This window comes from Oncorhynchus mykiss, chromosome Y, assembly GCF_013265735.2.
Source record: "Oncorhynchus mykiss isolate Arlee chromosome Y, USDA_OmykA_1.1, whole genome shotgun sequence".
In the NCBI taxonomy this organism is placed as follows: Eukaryota; Metazoa; Chordata; class Actinopteri; order Salmoniformes; family Salmonidae; genus Oncorhynchus; species Oncorhynchus mykiss.
Genome location: NC_048593.1, coordinates 37598117 through 37615972, shown reverse-complemented (window position 1 = coordinate 37615972; position 17856 = coordinate 37598117). Strand labels below are relative to the sequence as shown.

The following is a 17856-nucleotide window of genomic DNA, read 5'->3' as shown; positions in this document are numbered from 1 at the left end:
GACTAATGTATCAGCCTACTAATTATAAAATGTAAAATATGCCCTATTATATATGTTTTAAAATATAAATGGTAGGTTGTGTCCTGCACCAGCATCACATCTTCTCTCCCAGCTTCATAGTTTGAACGAGGTGCGTAATTCCAGTCCATATACAATTACACTGTAATACAGCTCCCAGTCAAAAATATTACTGGAGCTTGTTTCATTTATTTACCCAAGAGAGAATAATTGTATGTTTTTCTTTGGTGCCGTAACCTATGATACTGTATGTATTGGATAATGGCACAATCATTTGGGCTTTTTTTGGATTGGGCTCATAAAATATCTTTAATGTAGGGCTCATAAAATGTCTAATGTAGGGCTCATTTGGCTCAGGTAGCATCAGGCTTGAATGTTAATTCTGATCAGTTGAAATGAAATCCAGCGATATTTATATGCTTTGTATGCTTTAGAATTACAGTTACGGTTTTGGTGGGAAATAACAGGTTACACAGGAAAAAGAGTGATTTATTCTCAGGATGGAACATTTTGTAAAACACCAGGAAAACATGACATAAAAAATAAAAGCAGCATGACACAAGAAAATGAAAAGTTGAGTCCAACCAGTTACAAAAAAAAAAGATTGTTTTAATTGATGTCATCACATGTCTCATGTATAATCATTTACAGAACACACTAAAGTCTTCTTAGATTCCATTTTTTTCACAAATGTGGGTATTTTTTGAAACTTTCCCCCCCCCCCACCTTTTTTGCTTCATCGCACTATTTACATTTTGAGAAGGTTGACTGAGATCCAGAGATGGTTATTACTGAGTGTTGGTCGGTGATGGGATGGAGAGATGGGGACAGTGCGTGTGTGTAGCCTATGATACTATTTGTCCTCTCAACTAGGTTTTCAAAATTCCAGTACCTTTCACAAAATGTCAAAGTTTTCCAGAAACCAATCCTACTAACAATTCACTCTCTCACAACCCGACTCAAACATAATTTTTTAACTGACACTCTCTCTAGGTACTGAGCATTGGTTGGGGGGGGGGGGGGGGGGGGGGGGGTTGTTTGTGTCTGTGAGTGCGTGTGTGTGTGTGTGAGTGTGTGTGTGTGTGAGTGCGTGTGTGTGTGTGAGTGCGTGTGTGTGTGTGCGTGTGTGCGTGTGCGTGTGTGCGTGTGCGTGTGTGTGTGTGCGTGTGTGAGTGCGTGTGTGTGTGTGAGTGCGTGTGTGTGTGTGCGTGTGTGTGTGTGTGTGTGTGTGTGTGTGTAGGGGGGTGGGGGTTATATGTGTTTGAAGTTAGGGGTTAGTGGGGTTGCTAGCGTGGAATTTATTCAAAGGCAGGTTGCAGAGCTGCGAACTACACAAACGACAATGCACCTTTTAAAAGACAATTTCACAGTTGTTCACGGAGATCACATTCATGGTATACACCCGCGGATTTCAGCTCAATCGTAAATTACCTTTAAAAGTCAAGTGCAATGTGCTTGTTGCTAACAGCTTTGATTGAATGTTGGCCTGGCTGTGTATGTAAGGCAGTAAGGCTATTGTGTAGGGGTGTGGCGATGTATGTGGATAGTGGATAGTGGAATTGTGTGTGTGGGCTGTTACAGAGTGTTGTCGTGGTGTATGTGTGTGTGTGTGTGAAGGATGTGTGTGTATTAGGCTGTGCCGTTGGTGTACTTGGACAGTTTATTCTCAAGGTCACAGATTCTCTTCTCCTGAGACAGAACTGTTGCCTTGAGATTCTGAACTTCTTCCAACAACCGCTCTACCAACTGAGGCTGGAGAGAGGGAAGGAGGGAGAGGTAGGGAAGGAGTGAGGGGTAAGGGAGGGGCAGAGTGGGGAAAGAGGAAGGTAGGAAGGGTAGGAAGGGAAAGAAGGAAGGGGAGAAAAAGGTAGGTTGAAGGAAAGGAAGGAAGAAACAAGGAAAAAGAGGAAAGATAGGTCAGGAACAGGCAGCTACAGGAAAAAAATGGAAAACAACAGGAAAACAGGCAGGTAGAGGAAAACAACAGGAAAACAGGCAGGTAGAGGAAAACAACAGAAACAACAAGCAGCTACAGGAAAACAACAAGCAGCTACAGGAAAACAACAAGCAGCTACAGGAAAACAACAAGCAGCTACAGAAAAACAACATGCAGCTACAGGAAAACAACAGGAAAGCAACAGGAAAACAACAGGAAAGCAACAGGAAAACAACAGGAAAGCTACAGGAAAACAACAGGAAAGCAACAGGAAAACAACATGCAGCTATAGGAAAACAACAGGAAAGCAACAGGAAGACAACAGGAAAGCAACAGGAAAACAACATGTAGCTATAGGAAAACAACAGGAAAGCAACAGGAAGACAACAGGAAAGCGACAGGAAAACAACATGTAGCTATAGGAAAACAACATGCAGCTACAGGAAAACAACAGGAAAGCAACAGGAAAACAACATGCAGCTATAGGAAAACAACAGGAAAGCAACAGGAAGACAACAGGAAAGCAACAGGAAAACAACATGTAGCTATAGGAAAACAACAGGAAAGCAACAGGAAGACAACAGGAAAGCAACAGGAAAACAACAGGAAAGCAACAGGAAAACAACATGCAGCTTGAAAACAACATGCAGCTACAGGAAAACAACAGGAAAGCAACAGGAAAACTACAGGAAAACAACATGCAGCTACAGGAAAACATGCAGCAACAGGAAAACAACATGCAGCTACAGGAAAACATGCAGCAACAGGAAAACAACATGCAGCTACAGGAAAACATGCAGCAACAGGAAAACAACATGCAGCTACAGGAAAAAACAGGAAAGCAACAGGAAAACTACAGGAAAACATGCAGCAACAGGAAAACAACATGCAGCTTGAAAACAACATGCAGCTACAGGAAAACAACAAGCAGCTACAGAAAAACAACATGCAGCTACAGGAAAACAACAGGAAAACAACAGGAAAACAACAGGAAAACAACATGCAGCTACAGGAAAAAAACCGGAAAACAACATGCAGCTACAGGAAAACAACATGCAGCTACAGGAAAACAACAGGAAAACATCAGGCAGCTACAGGAAAACAACAGGAAAACAACAGGAAAACAACAAGCAGCTACAGAAAAACAACATGCAGCTATAGGAAAACAACAGGAAAACAACAGGAAAACAACATGCAGCTACAGGAAAACAACAGGAAAACAACATGCAGCTACAGGAAAACAACATGCAGCTACAGGAAAACAACAGGAAAACATCAGGCAGCTACAGGAAAACAACAGGAAAACATCAGGCAACTACAGGAAAACATGCAGCTACAGGAAAACAACAGGAAAACAACATGCAGCTACAGGAAAACAACAGGAAAGCAACATGCAGCTACAGGAAAACAACATGCAGCTACAGGAAAACAACAGGAAAACATCAGGCAGCTACAGGAAAACAACAGGAAAACATCAGGCAACTACAGGAAAACATGCAGCTACAGGAAAACATGCAGCTACAGGAAAACAAAATGAAGCTACAGGAAAACAACATGCAGCTACAGGAAAACAACAGGAAAACAACATGCAGCTATAGGAACACAACATGCAGCTACAGGAAAACAACGGGAAAACATCAGGTAGCTACAGGAAAACAACAGGCAGCTACAGGAAAACAACAGGAAAACAACATGCAGCTACAGGAAAACAACATGCAGCTACAGGAAAACAACAGGAAAAAATCAGGCAGCTACAGGAAAACGACACGAAAACATCAGGCAACTACAGGAAAACATGCAGCTACAGGAAAACATGCAGCTACAGGAAAACAACATGAAGCTATAGGAAAACAACAGGAAAACAACATGCAGCTACAGGAAAACAACAGGAAAACAACATGCAGCTACAGGAAAACAACAGGAAAACAACAGGAAAACATGTAGCTACAGGAAAACAACAGGAAAACATCAGGTAGCTACAGGAAAACAACAGGCAGCTACAGGAAAACAACAGGAAAGCAACAGGCATCTACAGGAAAACAACATGCAGCTATAGGAATACAACATGCAGCTACAGGAAAACAACAAGAAAACAACATGCAGCTATAGGAACACAACATGCAGCTACAGGAAAACAACAGGAAAACAACATGCAGCTACAGGAAAACAACAGGAAAACAACATGCAGCTATAGGAAAACAACAGGAAAACAACAGGAAAACAACAGGAAAACAACAGGAAAACATGCAGCTACAGGAAAACAACCGGAAAACAACATGCAGCTACAGGAAAACAACAGGAAAACAACAGGAAAACATGCAGCTATAGGAAAACAACATGCAGCTACAGGAAAACAACAGGAAAACATCAGGTAGCTACAGGAAAACAACAGGAAAGCAACAGGCAGCTACAGGAGGAAAACAACAGGCATCTATAGGAAAACAACAGGAAAGCAACAGGCAGCTACAGGAAAACAACAGGCAGCTACAGGAAAACAACAGGAAAATAACAGGCAGCTACAGGAAAACAACAGGAAAACAACATGCAGCTACAGGAAAACAACATGCAGCTATAGGAAAACAACATGCAGCTACAGGAAAACAACAGGAAAACAACATGCAGCTACAGGAAAACAACATGCAGCTACAGGAAAACAACATGCAGCTACAGGAAAACAACATGCAGCTACAGGAAAATAACAGGCAGCTACAGGAAAACAACAGGAAAACAACATGCAGTTACAGGAAAACAACATGCAGCTATAGGAAAACAACATGCAGCTACAGGAAAACAACAGGAAAACAACATGCAGCTACAGGAAAACAACATGCAGCTACAGGAAAACAACATGCAGCTACAGGAAAACAACATGCAGCTACAGGAAAACAACAGGAAAAAATCAGGCAGCTACAGGAAAACAACAGGAAAACATCAGGCAACTACAGGAAAACATGCAGCTACAGGAAAACATGCAGCTACAGGAAAACAACATGAAGCTATAGGAAAACAACAGGAAAACAACATGCAGCTACAGGAAAACAACAGGAAAACAACATGCAGCTACAGGAAAACAACAGGAAAACAACATGCAGCTATAGGAAAACAACAGGAAAACAACAGGAAAACAACAGGAAAACATGCAGCTACAGGAAAACAACAGGAAAACATCAGGTAGCTACAGGAAAACAACAGGCAGCTACAGGAAAACAACAGGAAAACATCAGGTAGCTACAGGAAAACAACAGGCAGCTACAGGAAAACAACAGGAAAGCAACAGGCATCTACAGGAAAACAACATGCAGCTATAGGAACACAACATGCAGCTACAGGAAAACAACAGGAAAACAACATGCAGCTACAGGAAAACAACAGGAAAACAACATGCAGCTATAGGAAAACAACAGGAAAACAACAGGAAAACAACAGGAAACAACAGGAAAACATGCAGCTACAGGAAAACAACCGGAAAACAACATGCAGCTACAGGAAAACAACCGGAAAACAACATGCAGCTACAGGAAAACAACAGGAAAACAACAGGAAAACATGCAGCTATAGGAAAACAACATGCAGCTACAGGAAAACAACCGGAAAACATCAGGTAGCTACAGGAAAACAACAGGAAAGCAACAGGCAGCTACAGGAGGAAAACAACAGGCATCTATAGGAAAACAACAGGAAAGCAACAGGCAGCTACAGGAAAACAACAGGCAGCTACAGGAAAACAACAGGAAAACAACATGCAGCTACAGGAAAACAACATGCAGCTACAGGAAAACAACATGCAGCTACAGGAAAACAACATGCAGCTACAGGAAAACAACAGGAAAACAACATGCAGTTACAGGAAAACAACATGCAGCTATAGGAAAACAACAGGAAAACATCAGGCAGCTACAGGAAAACAACAGGAAAACAACAGGAAAACAACAGGAAAACAACATGCAGTTACAGGAAAAGAACATGCAGCTATAGGAAAACAACATGCAGCTCCAGGAAAACAACAGGAAAACAGCATGCAGCTACAGGAAAACAACATGCAGCTACAGGAAAACAACATGCAGCTACAGGAAAACAACATGCAGCTACAGGAAAACAACATGCAGCTACAGGAAAACAACATGCAGCTATAGGAAAACAACAGAAACAACGTGCAGCTACAGGAAAACAACAGGCAGCTACAGGAAAACAACATGCAGCTATAGGAAAACAACAGGAAAACAACAGGAAAACAACAGGAAAACAACAAGCAGCTACAGGAAAACAACATGCAGCTATAGGAAAACAACAGGAAAACAACAGGAAAATAACATGCAGCTATAGGAAAACAACAGGAAAGCAACAGGCAGCTACAGGAAAGCAACAGGCAGCTACAGGAGGAAAACAACAGGAACATAACATGCAGCTATAGGAAAACAACAGGAAAGAAACAGGCAGCTACAGGAAAGCAACAGGCAGCTACAGGAAAACAACAAGAAAACAACATGCAGCTATAGGAACACAACATGCAGCTACAGGAAAACAACAGGAAAACAACATGCAGCTACAGGAAAACAACAGGAAAACAACATGCAGCTATAGGAAAACAACAGGAAAACAACAGGAAAACAACAGGAAAACAACAGGAAAACATGCAGCTACAGGAAAACAACCGGAAAACAACATGCAGCTACAGGAAAACAACAGGAAAACAACAGGAAAACATGCAGCTATAGGAAAACAACATGCAGCTACAGGAAAACAACAGGAAAACATCAGGTAGCTACAGGAAAACAACAGGAAAGCAACAGGCAGCTACAGGAGGAAAACAACAGGCATCTATAGGAAAACAACAGGAAAGCAACAGGCAGCTACAGGAAAACAACAGGCAGCTACAGGAAAACAACAGGAAAATAACAGGCAGCTACAGGAAAACAACAGGAAAACAACATGCAGCTACAGGAAAACAACATGCAGCTATAGGAAAACAACATGCAGCTACAGGAAAACAACAGGAAAACAACATGCAGCTACAGGAAAACAACATGCAGCTACAGGAAAACAACATGCAGCTACAGGAAAATAACAGGCAGCTACAGGAAAACAACAGGAAAACAACATGCAGTTACAGGAAAACAACATGCAGCTATAGGAAAACAACATGCAGCTACAGGAAAACAACAGGAAAACAACATGCAGCTACAGGAAAACAACATGCAGCTACAGGAAAACAACATGCAGCTACAGGAAAACAACATGCAGCTACAGGAAAACAACAGGAAAAAAATCAGGCAGCTACAGGAAAACAACAGGAAAACATCAGGCAACTACAGGAAAACATGCAGCTACAGGAAAACATGCAGCTACAGGAAAACAACATGAAGCTATAGGAAAACAACAGGAAAACAACATGCAGCTACAGGAAAACAACAGGAAAACAACATGCAGCTACAGGAAAACAACAGGAAAACAACATGCAGCTATAGGAAAACAACAGGAAAACAACAGGAAAACATGCAGCTACAGGAAAACAACAGGAAAACATCAGGTAGCTACAGGAAAACAACAGGCAGCTACAGGAAAACAACAGGAAAGCAACAGGCATCTACAGGAAAACAACATGCAGCTATAGGAACACAACATGCAGCTACAGGAAAACAACAGGAAAACAACATGCAGCTACAGGAAAACAACAGGAAAACAACATGCAGCTATAGGAAAACAACAGGAAAACAACAGGAAACAACAGGAAAACATGCAGCTACAGGAAAACAACCGGAAAACAACATGCAGCTACAGGAAAACAACCGGAAAACAACATGCAGCTACAGGAAAACAACAGGAAAACAACAGGAAAACATGCAGCTATAGGAAAACAACATGCAGCTACAGGAAAACAACCGGAAAACATCAGGTAGCTACAGGAAAACAACAGGAAAGCAACAGGCAGCTACAGGAGGAAAACAACAGGCATCTATAGGAAAACAACAGGAAAGCAACAGGCAGCTACAGGAAAACAACAGGCAGCTACAGGAAAACAACAGGAAAACAACATGCAGCTACAGGAAAACAACATGCAGCTACAGGAAAACAACATGCAGCTACAGGAAAACAACATGCAGCTACAGGAAAACAACAGGAAAACAACATGCAGTTACAGGAAAACAACATGCAGCTATAGGAAAACAACAGGAAAACATCAGGCAGCTACAGGAAAACAACAGGAAAACAACAGGAAAACAACAGGAAAACAACATGCAGTTACAGGAAAACAACATGCAGCTATAGGAAAACAACATGCAGCTCCAGGAAAACAACAGGAAAACAGCATGCAGCTACAGGAAAACAACATGCAGCTACAGGAAAACAACATGCAGCTACAGGGAAACAACATGCAGCTATAGGAAAACAACAGAAACAACGTGCAGCTACAGGAAAACAACAGGCAGCTACAGGAAAACAACATGCAGCTATAGGAAAACAACAGGAAAACAACAGGAAAACAACAGGAAAACAACAAGCAGCTACAGGAAAACAACATGCAGCTATAGGAAAACAACAGGAAAACAACAGGAAAATAACATGCAGCTATAGGAAAACAACAGGAAAGCAACAGGCAGCTACAGGAAAGCAACAGGCAGCTACAGGAGGAAAACAACAGGAACATAACATGCAGCTATAGGAAAACAACAGGAAAGAAACAGGCAGCTACAGGAAAGCAACAGGCAGCTACAGGAAAACAACATGCAGCTACAGGAAAACAACAGGAAAATAACAGTAGTCAGAATTTCTAAAGATCAGAATAAGGCCTAATGAGAGCGAGAAGAAGGAGAAATTAGAGAGGGAGGGAGAGGAGACATTGGAGAATGAGGGTTGATAAAGGGATGATTATATACATAGTGACTCACAGGCAGGTTGGTGGTTAGGGACAGACAGACAGACAGACAGACAGACAGACAGACATACAGACAGACAGACAGACAGAGTGTGACTCACAGGCAGGTTGGCTGAGCCGTCGCAGGAGGACATGCTGCGTCTGGTGGTGGGTCTGGAGTCCAGAACGTTCTTCTTGGCCACTTTGAGCTCGCGGCTCTTAGGGGGAACGTAGCCATCTCTCAAGGACTGGAGGGTGGGGTCCTCGTCTCGCCCCTCCAGCCACTCCTCTGGCTCCAGAGCCGGGTCTGAACCCGCCGTGTCTGGATACAGGTCATCCTGAAACAGGTCTGACTGGAGGGAGGAGGAGAGGGTGGAGGGGGAGAGAGAGGGAAGGTAAGGAAGGAGGTGGAGAGAGAGGGAAGGTAAGGATGGAGGGGGAGAGAGAGGGAGGAGGGAGAGGGTGGAGGGGGAGGGGGAGAGAGAGGGAAGGTAAGGATGGAGGGGGAGAGAGAGGGAAGGTAAGGATGGAGGGGGAGAGAGAGGGAGGTAAGGATGGAGGGGGAGAGAGGGAGAGCGAGGGAGGAGGGAGAGGGAGGGAAGGGAGAGATGGAGGATGGGGAGAGAGAGGGAGGAGGAGGGTAGGGGTAGGAAGGGGTGAGAGAGAGTGATGTGGAGGAGAGGGGGAAGAGAGGGAGGGAAAGTTTTAACAAGCTGTAAATATAGGGAGGGGAGAGAGGGAGATGAGGAGAGGGGAAAAGATTACCTTTCTAGGTACTGTCATGGCGATGGGCTCACACTTCTTGTCATGAAGCTTATATAACCTGGAGAACAGGGTTGGAGTCAGAGAACAGCCACAACAAACACTCCCACATTACCCTGCTCAGCTAAGCCTACGCATTTTTGTGTTTATTATGGATCTCCATTCGTTCTTGCCAAGACAGCAGCTACTCTTCCTGGGGTTTATTATGGATCTCCATTCGTTCTTGCCAAGGCAGCAGCTACTCTTCCTGGGGTCCAGCAAAATTAAGGCAGTTATACAATTAATTACAGTATATGAGAATATATATCACTATTTTTGCAAAAATAATTAAAGACTGTTATTGTTTCCCTTCAATAAAATGCATTCAAAACTACTTTCTGCACATTTCTGCTACTTTCTTAGGCTATACAAGTAGTATCTCTGGCTTAAAAAAATTTATGTTTACACCTATGCAGTACATTTAACAATAATAACAATAAACCTCTACCTTAGTAAAGAAAACAATTATGACAGTATACCTCTCTGTTGATATCACATACATTATCAAGCATTTCACACATTATCCAGATACTGACTGTTAGCACTTCGTGGTCTATAACAGCTTCCCACACGAATGAGCTTTAGGTGAGACAGATGAACCTGTAGCCATATTACTTCAACAGTATTTAACATGAGATCCTCTAAGCTTTACAGGAATGTGGTTCTGAATATAAACAGTAACACCTCCACTTTTGGCATTTCTGTCTTTTCTGTAGATGTTATAACCGTGTATTGCTACCACTGTATCATCAAAGGTATTGTCTAAGTGAGTGTCCGAGATAGAATATGAATGTCATCTAGCAAATGATGGATTTCATGAACCTTGCTTCTTAAGATACGTATGTTAACGTGGGCTATTTTGACCACTTTTCTTCTGGGATGCTTGATTGTTTTCATTGCTTTGCTGGGAAGCTTATCAGAAGTAGATACAGTGCCTTGCGAAAGTATTCGGCCCCATTGAACTTTGCGACCTTTTGCCACATTTCAGGCTTCAAACATAAAGATATAAAACTGTATTTTTTTGTGAAGAATCAACAACAAGTGGGACACAATCATGAAGTGGAACGACATTTATTGGATATTTCAAACTTTTTTAACAAATCAAAAACTGAAAAATTGGGCGTGCAAAATTATTCAGCCCCTTTACTTTCAGTGCAGCAAACTCTCTCCAGAAGTTCAGTGAGGATCTCTGAATGATCCAATGTTGACCTAAATGACTAATGATGATAAATACAATCCACCTGTGTGTAATCAAGTCTCCGTATAAATGCACCTGCACTGTGATAGTCTCAGAGGTCCGTTAAAAGCGCAGAGAGCATCATGAAGAACAAGGAACACACCAGGCAGGTCCGAGATACTGTTGTGAAGAAGTTTAAAGCCGGATTTGGATACAAAAAGATTTCCCAAGCTTTAAACATCCCAAGGAGCACTGTGCAAGCGATAATATTGAAATGGAAGGAGTATCAGACCACTGCAAATCTACCAAGACCTGGCCGTCCCTCTAAACTTTCAGCTCATACAAGGAGAAGACTGATCAGAGATGCAGCCAAGAGGCCCATGATCACTCTGGATGAACTGCAGAGATCTACAGCTGAGGTGGGAGACTCTGTCCATAGGACAACAATCAGTCATATATTGCACAAATCTGGCCTTTATGGAAGAGTGGCAAGAAGAAAGCCATTTCTTAAAGATATCCATAAAAAGTGTCGTTTAAAGTTTGCCACAAGCCACCTGGGAGACACACCAAACATGTGGAAGAAGGTGCTCTGGTCAGATGAAACCAAAATTGAACTTTTTGGCAACAATGCAAAACGTTATGTTTGGCGTAAAAGCAACACAGCTGAACACACCATCCCCACTGTCAAACATGGTGGTGGCAGCATCATGGTTTGGGCCTGCTTTTCTTCAGCAGGGACAGGGAAGATGGTTAAAATTGATGGGAAGATGGATGGAGCCAAATACAGGACCATTCTGGAAGAAAACCTGATGGAGTCTGCAAAAGACCTGAGACTGGGACGTAGATTTGTCTTCCAACAAGACAATGATCCAAAACATAAAGCAAAATCTACAATGGAATGGTTCAAAAATAAACATATCCAGGTGTTAGAATGGCCAAGTCAAAGTCCAGACCTGAATCCAATCGAGAATCTGTGGAAAGAACTGAAAACTGCTGTTCACAAATGCTCTCCATCCAACCTCACTGAGCTCGAGCTGTTTTGCAAGGAGGAATGGGAAAAAATGTCAGTCTCTCGATGTGCAAAACTGATAGAGACATACCCCAAGCGACTTACAGCTGTAATCGCAGCAAAAGGTGGCGCTACAAAGTATTAACTTAAGGGAGCTGAATAATTTTGCACGCTCAATTCTTCAGTTTTTGATTTGTTAAAAAAGTTTGAAATATCCAATAAATGTTGTTCCACTTCATGATTGTGTCCCACTTGTTGATTCTTCACAAAAAAATACAGTTTTATATCTTTATGTTTGAAGCCTGAAATGTGGCAAAAGGTCGCAAAGTTCAAGGGGGCCGAATACTTTCGCAAGGCACTGTATTCTCATGTTATTTCTGTTAGTGCAAGTTGAGCTGCACACAGTGGACTTCCTACTTGGGCACACCGCCTCAGTGCTAACAGTATACATTTGATTCATAGGCACATGATTACTGCATACAATAGCTGTAGGACCAGCAGAGGCGTTCAGGGCAGTTAGAGGGACATAAATTAGGTTACTTACATGGTGTCTACCAACGCCCCTGTGATAATGTACATTTGCTGAAGCATTATCACAACTCAGCAACACAATGGGAGGGATTATCTAAACTGGGCTTGGGTCATTGATAAGTCATTGTCTCAACTCAGCCTTATAGTGCTGTGAAAGGATCCAGGAACCCAAATGATTTGGGTGGATCCCATCTTCCTTATAAAACTTGTTTTGTTTCCAAAAGGTATCGGAATTGCATTGCATATACCTGTGTGTAATGTCCATCCCTGATTGGGAGTGTGTGTGCGTGTGTGTCTGTGCGCGTGTGTGTGTGCGCAGTTTCCTACCTGGCGATCTCACACTTGCTGACGTCCACCCCTCTCTTAGGCATGAAGCCCATCCCCCTCTGAGGCTCCTTGCTGCTGAAGGTACTGAGGTAGTGGACATAGGGAGGCTCCTCTGTTATCTCAAAGTACCGGATACTACTGTCCCCCTAGATAGGAGTGAGAGGAGTGAGTAGAAGAGAGGGGAGGGGAGAAGATGGAAGGGGAGAGGAGGAAAGGGGAGGGGAGAAGATGGAAGGGGAGAGGAGGAAAGGAGAGGGGGAAAGGAGGAAAGGAGAGGAGGAAAGGAGAGGAGGAAAGGGGGGAAGGGAGGGGAGAGGAGGAAATAAGAGGGAGGGGAGGGAGAGGAGGGGAGGGGAAGGGTGGGAAAGAAGAGGGGAGGGGAGGATTTACAGTAGTAGTATCAAGGTAATGGATAATACTGTTTTACTGTGTGTGTGTGTGGTGTGGTGTGGTGTGTGTGTGTGTGTGTGTTTTATACCTTTCCACAGAGGTAAACCATGTTGGTGTCTGGGTCGTAGTAAGGTAACAACACACCGTTACTTGTGTCCAACTCCAGTAGTGCAATAGGCTCCTCAAAACTTGTCTGGTAGGAACAGAGCAAAGAAGGACAAGATGAGAGAAGAGGGACGAGAGGAATTCATTGGACCGATGTTCACTGTCCTTCAAGAGGAATTACGAGTGAGGGTGCATGCATGTGTGTCCATATGTGTCGACTGTGTGTGTGTGTGTGTATTTGTGTGTGTGTGTTACCGGGTCCCACAAGCCCAGCTCTCTCTGACTCATCCTGGTGAAGCCGGTAGTGAACAGGTTTCCGTCTCTGGTAAAGATTGCCCTCATCGGTCGGATCCCGTCGTGTGGAGCCATCCTCTCCTATTGGACCGAACGGACAAGACAGACATCACTAACAGAGTACAGAGCACCCATCAAGGTGGAAAGAGGGCTCATCATGGCTTCTGTGAAAGCACAAGCAGTCCCATTGAGGCCTGCACGATTTGGACTAAATATCTACACTGAACAAAAATATAAACCAATCAATCAATCAAATTTATTTTATATAGCCCTTCGTACATCAGCTGATATCTCAAAGTGCTGTACAGAAACCCAGCCTAAAACCCCAAACAGCAAGCAATGCAGGTGAAGAAGCAACGCAACATGTAAAGTGTTATTTATCTCAAATTTTGTGCACAAATGTGTTTACATCCCTGTTAGTGAGCATTTCTCCTTTGCCAAGATAATCCATCCACCTGACACTTGTGGCATATCTAGAGGCTGATTAAAAAGCATGATCATTACACAGGTGCACCTTGTACTGGGGACAATAAAAAGGCCACTTTAAAATGTGCAGTTATGTCACACAACACAATGCCACAGATGTCTCAAGTTTTGAGGAAGTGTGCAATTGGCATGCTGACTGCAGGAATGTCCACCAGAACTGTTGCCAAATAATTGAATGTTTGTTTCTTTACCATAAGCCGCCTCCAACGTCGTTTTAGATAATTTGGCAGTACGTCCAACCGGCCTCACATTGCAGACCACGTGCAAACATGCCAGCCCAGGACCTCCACATCTGGCTTCTTCAACCGGCACCAGCCACCCGGACAGCTAATGTAAGTGTGGCTTTGCACAACTGAAAAAGTTCTGCACAAACTGTCAGAGACTATCTCAGGGAAGTTTTTTTGCATGCTCGTCATCCGCACCGGGGTCTTGACCTGACTGCAGTTTGGCGTCGTAACCGGCTTCAGTTGGCAAATGCTCACCTTCGATGGCCACTGGCATGCTGGAGAAGTGTGGTCTTCATGGATTAACCCCAGTTTCAACTGTACCGGGCAGATGGTAGACAGCGTAGCGTGTATGGCATTGTGTGGGCGGGAAGTTTGCTGATGTCAACGTTGTGAACAGAGGTCCCCACGGTGGCGCTGGGGTTATGGTATGGGCAGGCAGTCATAAGCTACGGACAACGAACACAATTGCATTTTATCGATGGCAATTAAAATGCACAGAGATACCGTGACGAGATCCTGAGGCCCATTGGTTCTGCCTTTCATCCGCCGCCATCACCTCATTCAGCATGATAATGCGGGGCCCCATGTTGCAAGGATCTGTACGAAATTCCTGGAAGCTGAAAATGTCCCAGTTATTCCATGGCCTGCATACTCACCAGACATGTCACCCAATGAGCATGTTTGGGATGCTCTGGATCGACGTGTACGACAGAAGAGGAGTGGGACAACATTTCAAAGGCCACAACCAACAGCTGATAAACTCAAAGCGAAGGAGATGTGTCGTGCTGCATGAGGCAAATGGTGGTCACACTAAATGCTTGTGTTCCTAGCACCAACAATGCAGTAATATCTAACAATACACAACAATATACACAAATCAACAAGTAAAATAATGGAATGAAGAAATACTCTTCTGGGCTTTCCACTAGATGTTGGAACATTGCTGCTATAACAGCCTCCAGTCTTCTGGGAAGGCTTTCCACTAGATGCTGGAACATTGATGCGGGGACTTGCTTCCATTCAGCCACAAGAGCATTAGTGTTGTCGGGCACTGATGTTGGGTGATTAGGCCTGCCTCAAGGTTGGCGTTCCAATTCATCCCAAAGGTGTTTGATGGGGTTGAGGTCAGGGCTCTGTGCAGGCCAGTCAAGTTTTTCCACACTTATCTCGACAAACCTTTTCGTTATGGGCCTGGCTTTGTGCCTGGGGGGCATTGTCATGCTGAAACAGGAAAGGGCCTTCCCCAAACTGTTGCCACAAAGTTGGAAGCACAGAATCGTCTAGAATGTATGCTGTAGCATTAACTGACGTTGCTACCAGAGGCAGTTTGGAACTCGGTAGTGAGTGTTGCAACTGAGGACAGACGATTTTTACGAGCTTACATGCCTCAGCACTCGGAGGTCCCGTTCTGTGAGCTTGTGTGGCCTACCACTTTGCCGCTGAGCCGTTGTTGCTCCTAGACATTTCCACTTCACAATAAATACACTTACAGTTGACCGAGGCATCTACAGCAGGAAAAAAAATAGACGAACTGACTTGTAAAGGTGGTATCCTATGACGGTGCCACGTTGAAAGTCACTTAGCTCTTCAGTAAGGCCATTCTACTGAGAATGTTTGTCTATGGAGATCGCATGGCTGTGTGCTCAATTTTATATACCTGTCAGCAACAGGTGTGGCTGAAATAGCCGAATCCACTAATTTGAAGGGGTGTCCACATATTTTTGTATATATAGAGTATATACTATACAATCATGTACATACTACCTAAATTGGCCCGACCAACCAGTGCTCCCGCACATTGGCTAACCGGGCTATCTGCATTGTGACCCACCACCCGCCAACCCCTCTTTTTACGCTTCTGCTACTCTCTGTTCATCATATATGCACAGTCACTTTAACGATACCTACATGTACATACTACCTCAATAAGCCTGACTAACAGGTGTCTGTATATAGCCTTGCTACTCTTTTTTCAAATGTCTTTTTACTGTTGTTTTATTTCTTTACTTACATACACACACACACACACACACACACACACACACACACACACACACACACACACACACACACTGATCGTTTGCTGTTGTACATGTGCTGTTGCCAGTGTCTTCTGTCTGTGTTGTCCATTGTGTCTTCCATTGTTTTTTGTTTTGTTATTGTCCCCCGTCTCCACTGGGGGCCTTTTGCCATGTCGTCATTGTAAATAAGAATCACTCACTTTGAGTACAGAGACTAGGTCTGGGAAACTGTGACCTTTGACCTCTCTGAGACCACCTCTCTCTTACCCTGTCATCTTAATTTCTTCCCCTCCCAGCTCCCCCATTCACCAACTCACCGCGACCACCTCTCTCTTACCCTGTCATCTTCATTTCCCCCCCCCCCAGCTCCCCCATTCACCAACTCACCGCGACCACCTCTCTCTTGCGGGGGTCACATACACGGAGGCGTCGGTCTTTACAGGTGGTGCAGAACAGGCTGCCGTTACGGTTCCAGCTGACGTTGTAGATGAGGTCTGGGTGGTCGTCCATGGAGATGAGCGCCTCGCCAGTTCCCACGTTCCAGATTATTATCAGGTTATCACTGCCTGGGGGTAGGGAGGGAGGAGTAGGGTGAGAAAGTGTGTGAGTGAGTGCATGATTGTGTGTGTGTGTGTGTGTGTGTCTGTGTGTACCTGCAGTGAGTAGTATGTTGTGTGTGTGTGTGTGTGTGTGTGTGTGTGTGTACCTGCAGTGAGTAGTATGTTGTGTGTGTGTGTGTGTGTGTGTGTGTGTCTGTGTGTGTCTGTGTGTGCCTGCAGTGAGTAGTATGTTGTGTGTGTGTGTGTGTGTGTGTGTGTGTGTGTGTGTGTGTGTGTGTGTGTGTGTGTGTCTGTGTGTGTCTGTGTGTGCCTGCAGTGAGTAGTATGTTGTGTGTGTGTGTGTGTGTGTGTGTGTGTGTGTGTGTGTGTGTGTGTGTGTGTGTGTGTGTGTGTGTGTGTGTGTGTGTGTGTGTGTGTGTGTGTGTGTGTGTGTGTGTGTCTGTGTGTACCTGCAGTGAGTAGTATGTTGCGTGCGGTGGGGTGCCAGGTGACAATGCCGACGCGTTTGGAGTGTCCCTCCAGGACCACGATGGGCTCTGATATGGGCCGGGTCCCCATCTGGTCAGGGATCTGCCACACCTGCAGGGGAACACAATATAACTTTATCAATTACAGGGGGACACAAAAAGCTACGTTACACCTATAGAAGGACACAAAATAATGTTCCACCTAGAGGGGGAAAAAGCTACGTTACACCTATAGAAGGACACAATATAATGTTCCACCTAGAGGGGAAAAAAGCAACGTTACACCTATAGAAGGACACAAAATAATGTTCCACCTAGAGGGGAAAAAAGCAACGTTACACCTATAGAAGGACACAAAATAATGTTCCACCTAGAGGGGGAAAAAGCTACGTTACACCTATAGAAGGACACAAAATAATGTTCCACCTACAGGGGGAAAAAGCTACATTACATCTATAGGTCGCACCTCCAACACTTGGTCACGTCATGTTGTGAACTTTCTCAAGCCGTGTATCCGCCATAGTAGTGCCCAAAAGTCAGGATAAGCCCGGTCATTTTGAACAGAGGCTAACAGAGGCTAACGGAGGCTAGCGACTGTTTTGCCTGGAAATACAATAACATTGCTAAAGTAGGCAAATATTTAGTTGGAAATAA

At 44.0% G+C, this 17856-nt stretch overlaps 1 protein-coding gene across 1 annotated transcript in view; it reads right to left on the bottom strand.

The window, feature by feature from the left end:
* Positions 1-1255: 1255 nt before the first annotated feature.
* LOC110510232 (coronin-6) overlaps positions 1256-17856 on the bottom strand; it is a 40913-nt gene continuing 24312 nt past the window's right edge. Inside the window, exons 4-11 of the mRNA XM_036967985.1 lie at positions 17185-17314; positions 16563-16741; positions 13403-13522; positions 13131-13235; positions 12653-12798; positions 9573-9630; positions 8930-9160; positions 1256-1770 (exon numbers count right to left, since the gene is read on the bottom strand). Coding sequence (XP_036823880.1) covers positions 1648-1770; positions 8930-9160; positions 9573-9630; positions 12653-12798; positions 13131-13235; positions 13403-13522; positions 16563-16741; positions 17185-17314 — 1092 coding nt within the window. The 3' untranslated portion in view covers positions 1256-1647. The remainder of the gene's footprint in view (positions 1771-8929; positions 9161-9572; positions 9631-12652; positions 12799-13130; positions 13236-13402; positions 13523-16562; positions 16742-17184; positions 17315-17856) is intronic.